The sequence below is a fragment of the Camelina sativa genome, chromosome 5, assembly GCF_030686135.1.
Source record: "Camelina sativa cultivar CO46 ecotype springtype chromosome 5, ASM3068613v1".
Lineage (NCBI taxonomy): Eukaryota > Viridiplantae > Streptophyta > Magnoliopsida > Brassicales > Brassicaceae > Camelina > Camelina sativa.
This window is the reverse complement of record NC_141884.1, coordinates 20698007-20703038: the sequence shown is the minus strand read 5'-3', so window position 1 is coordinate 20703038 and position 5032 is coordinate 20698007. Positions and strand designations below refer to the sequence as shown.

Genomic DNA, 5032 nt, shown 5'->3' with positions numbered 1-5032 from the left:
AACGAAGAACCAAATGGTAAAAGTAACGATGACAATTACTACAAAATTTGACAATGAAAATGATAAGAAATAATATGAAAAATAAGAAAACATTGAATAAAAAACACGAAAACATAGGTGGTAGGATATGTGAAGTCATCAGTTTGATTTGGCTCGCCTGGACGTCGAGTTAAATTCCTAATTTTTTTATCATATTTGATTTTATAACACAACTAATTTTTATATTTTAAAAGATTGTTTATTAAAATATAGGTTTCAAATAATATATATACGTTGCGTTGCGAAATTATAAACTCTGGCTGGATATATTCATATATATACATATCCTGGTCGTACACATTAAATTTCAGCAGTTGCACCAACAACTGAGTAAAGGACAAAAAACTATAAAAATTTGCCATCTGCTATTTAAATCATTACAATATTACTAGTAAATGATGTGGAATTCGACAAGAATGAAAACATAAAATTAAACTCACTAGAGACAACTTTTATTTTTTTAAAATATAAAATAGACTTGTATCACAATCATATGAAAGATGATGAAACAAATTTGCATTATTATCTTTTTAAAATAATAGAAAATAAAACCTCAATTCGTTGACCCTTCACTGTCCTCCAATGGCGGCCCCTACGCCGTTGGCCTTGCCTCTCTCTCTCTTTCTTCATCTCTCTCTCTCTCTCTAGAAAAGCTCAAATAGCCCAGCAAGCAAAATAGTCCAAAAAGAAACAAGATAAGAAGAAACCAAACTCGCAAAGAAACAAAAAGAAAAAAAAATCCAATCAATTAAAAAAAAAAAGGAAGGAAATTTTTTTTAATTTAGAAAGAAAAAGAAAAAATCTCCTTTTTAACACCTCATTCCCTCTTTCTCCGGCACTCTGTATAACGAAAAACGAGACCAAAGAAGAAAACTTTAACTCTCCTTTTTGTGTGTTTCTCTCTTTCATTTTTGTTTTTTTTCCGACAATGGAGGAAGAAAGTAGCAGCAGCTGGTTAATTCTTGTTTTGTCTATAATGTTCAGTCTTGTAATAGTGAAGGGTATGTCTCTGTTATGGTGGAGACCAAGAAAGATCGAAGAACATTTCTCGAAACAGGGGATTCGAGGTCCTCCTTATCACTTCTTCATCGGAAATGTTAAAGAACTTGTTGGAATGATGCTTAAGGCTTCTTCTCATCCTATGCCTTTCTCTCACAATATTCTTCCTAGAGTTCTCTCTTTTTACCATCACTGGAGAAAAATCTATGGTTAGTTCTTGTTCCCCTCTCTTCCTCAATTTGCTCTGTTTTTTTTTCTCAGATTCAAACACTACTTGTTATGGTTACTACTCTGTTTCTGATTTGTTAGATTTTGGTTAAAACTTTATTGAAACTCCTTGGTTCAAAGTTGAAGCATAAGACTTTTCTTAATACATATATATATCAAGATTTTGTTTTAGAGGTGCCTCTTAATTTTGGAGGGTTTGTTAGTAAAAGATTTTTTTTTTTTACTTTTTGTTTTGGAGTTGGAACCTTTGTGATTTGGTCCGATTCTCTGTGAAATGCAACAGAGTGTGTTTTCATGTCAAGCAAAGCAAAAAGTTTTTGTTTTATTACACAATATTTTTTTTGAAAAAGGACATTTTTATTAATTTATCTGTGTTTGTTTTGTCATGATCAAATTATGATGTCAGTCCTTTGATTTGAAAAAGGAGGCTGTGTGTTCTTCCCCACTCTTTCCTCACGGGCTTAGTCATCATTTTCCCTCTCTGCTGTTAACTCTTGTCTTCTTTCTTTAGTCTATTACAAAAAGAAAAAAACGCAAATTCGAAAAATGAAAGTTTTGGTTGCTGTGCAGTAAATTAAATAGCACCAATGTGGTAAATTATGAAAGAGCAATTAGTGCATTAATAGCAACAGTCAGTGACCATACCCTCTTTTTTGTCAAAGTTCCCAAGTTGAGGATCTGTTCATGTTTTACAGCTTTTCTTGTCATCTAATTTAAAATTTAAAACCAATATATATATTTAATTTCAGGTGCTACATTTCTGGTATGGTTCGGTCCAACTTTTCGGTTAACCGTAGCTGATCCCAATCTGATCCGAGAGATCTTCTCTAAGTCTGAGTTCTATGAGAAGAACGAAGCTCACCCTTTGGTTAAACAACTCGAAGGCGATGGACTTCTTAGTCTCAAAGGCGAGAAATGGGCTCATCATCGCAGAATCATTAGCCCTACTTTTCACATGGAGAATCTTAAGTTGCTTGTGCCAGTGGTGTTAAAGAGTGTGACCGATATGCTTGATAAATGGTCCGACAAGTTATCCGAAAACGGTGAAATTGAGGTTGATGTCTATGAGTGGTTTCAGATTTTGACTGAAGACGTTATTAGTAGAACAGCTTTTGGAAGTAGCTATGAAGATGGCCGAGCAATTTTTCGACTTCAAGCTCAACAAATGCTTCTATGTGCCGAAGCTTTTCAAAAAGTCTTCATTCCAGGCTATAGGTAACAAAATCAACATCAATTATTTTTGTTTTCTTGTACCGGTCTTGTTAGCTAATCTATAAGTTTTTGATTTAATTTCTTGATAGATTTTTTCCGACAAGAGGGAATCTGAAGTCTTGGAAGTTAGACAAGGAGATAAGGAAGTCGTTGTTGAAGCTGATAGAGCGGCGGAGAGAGAGCGTTGTTGACGGAGACGGCGAAGAATATAAGGAGCCAACGGGTAAGGATTTGTTGGGATTAATGATTCAAGCAAAGAATGTGACGGTTCAAGACATTGTGGAGGAGTGTAAAAGCTTCTTCTTTGCCGGGAAACAGACAACTTCTAATCTGCTTACGTGGACGACCATCTTGCTATCCATGCACCCGGAGTGGCAGGCCAAAGCACGTGATGAGGTCCTCAGGGTATGCGGCTCACGTGATGTCCCTACCAAGGACCATGTCGTTAAGCTTAAAACGGTGCGCTTTCTCTTTCTGTCTTTGCTTTGTTATCTTTCAATTTCGGAAGTATATCATTTATTACAGGGTAAAAAGGCCAATTTGTGATACAGTTTTCATTACATTAATCATGGCCTTTTTGTCGCCTAATCTATAAATTTTATAAGGCTAAATTCTTACATATATCAAGACAAGATTCAAGGGCAAAAGAGTAACTTAACGAAGAAGATATGTTAATGTTTTTTTTTTTACCTCTCTACCAATTTTGCAGTTGAGTATGATCTTGAACGAGTCCCTAAGGTTGTATCCACCAATAGTTGCTACAATTCGACGCGCTAAATCGGATGTAAAGCTAGGAGGGTACAAAATCCCTTGTGGCACGGAGCTTCTTATCCCAATCATAGCGGTCCATCATGACCAAGCCATCTGGGGCAACGATGTGAACGAATTCAATCCAGCTCGGTTTGCAGATGGAGTGCCGCGTGCTGCCAAACACCCCGTTGGCTTTATACCGTTTGGCCTCGGAGCTCGAACATGCATTGGTCAGAATCTTGCTATACTTGAGGCCAAATTGACACTCGCTGTAATGATCCAACGCTTCACCTTTCACTTGGCTCCTACTTACCAGCATGCACCTACCGTCCTTATGTTGCTTTATCCTCAGCACGGTGCACCAATCACCTTCCGGAGATTAATTGACCAATCATGAGGTGGATCCCTAAGAGCCTTGAAAGAAAAAGAGCTTTCATAACTGACATGCTCTTTTTGTTACGTTGTCATTTTTAACCTTCATAAATATATAGTTTTAACTTTCAAACCATTGCTTTTTTCTTTTTTTTCATTTCATTTTTCCCTAAAATTTATTATGGTTTTCAACTTCATATGGTTTTCCGTTATGCTGCTACGGTGGCGATCAATTCTTTTTCTTTTCTTTTCTAAGTCTAGGAGTAGGAACAAGAGTTACATAAAAAATAGCGTTACCAAGTATGTTAAAAAAATTGCTATCAATTTAGTATTTTGTATGTATTGTAACATATAATATAAGGGTGTAATTTCAACACATTTTTCGTATCATGTTGTGAGGGAGGATGAAATTTGTACAATTTTCGTTGTGTTTTATACATTAATTTTGGTACCGTACTTATTTTAAGCTAAATAAAACCTTTTTTAAAAAATAAAATACAGGAATTACCTAATTTTGCTAAATTCGATATATGACTAAAACAATTCGGGTTAAAATATTTGTAGTTACCTGTTAAACCATCTGTCTGGATGTTCTTTTCAGGAAGCTGGCTGTTGCAGTAGAGAATGAAGTAGTTTCATGGAAGAAACTGAAAAGATCATTGCAACATCATCGAACGCTATTTTTGGGAAGAACATCCACACATTCTTAGCTACTCTTGAAACAGCTACATTTTAGTATTTTACTTCACTTGTAAGAGTAATTTAAAGCTAGCGAAAGCTCAGCTGAGAATTCACAGTCAAAACATTCTGACACTTCATAGAGGCGGTTAGATAGATAAGCAGAGAGATACACAATTTGTGTAAATGACTACAGATGGATAACATTACTTAGAAAGGTACATATATATAGACTCATTATAAGGTTTTGTAGAGGATGGGACAATACATATCCCAGAGATAAAGATGTAATACCAATCTGACAAGAGGAACAAGTGAACTGAATCATGAATAAAATGCATGTGTAAAAAATGGAACTTGGTATAATGGATTTGTTAAAATGAGCATGTCTTAAGTGACTTGCAAATTCAGTACTTGAACGTTATGTTCTAATTTACCACTCAATCGACCGGAATAGTTACAGTGGGTTTAACGGTTCGGTTTAGTCTATACCGAGTTCTTTTCAGCTATTGTTCGCCGGCAAAAACAGAGATGTGTTCTCCTTTTTCTCCTCGCCTCAGCTTCAATGTAATTTGCTTTGATGTTAGGTCTGAAAAGTTTACAATTATTAACCATGATAAGGGTATGGTATCTTGGTGTGAGTCAACAACTCTTGTTAACTACAAGGGTTTATTAGGTGCACTACTTGAAGTGTCAGATACGATATTGGGTTTAGGACAGTTACTGGAGAAACTAAATGTCTGGTTATTGGGTG

The 5032-nt window shown here is 35.5% G+C and overlaps 1 protein-coding gene across 1 annotated transcript; it reads left to right on the top strand.

Annotated features, from left to right (window-relative positions):
- The first annotated feature begins 602 nt into the window (after positions 1 to 602).
- Positions 603 to 4614, top strand: LOC104787066 (cytochrome P450 734A1). Its single transcript, XM_087450490.1, has 5 exons — positions 603 to 1247; positions 2016 to 2481; positions 2568 to 2937; positions 3188 to 3626; positions 4202 to 4614. The coding sequence occupies exons 1-4, from the start codon at positions 968 to 970 to the stop codon at positions 3623 to 3625; spliced, it is 1554 nt and encodes a 517-aa protein (XP_087306616.1). The 5' UTR covers positions 603 to 967; the 3' UTR covers position 3626; positions 4202 to 4614.
- Positions 4615 to 5032: the final 418 nt, after the last annotated feature.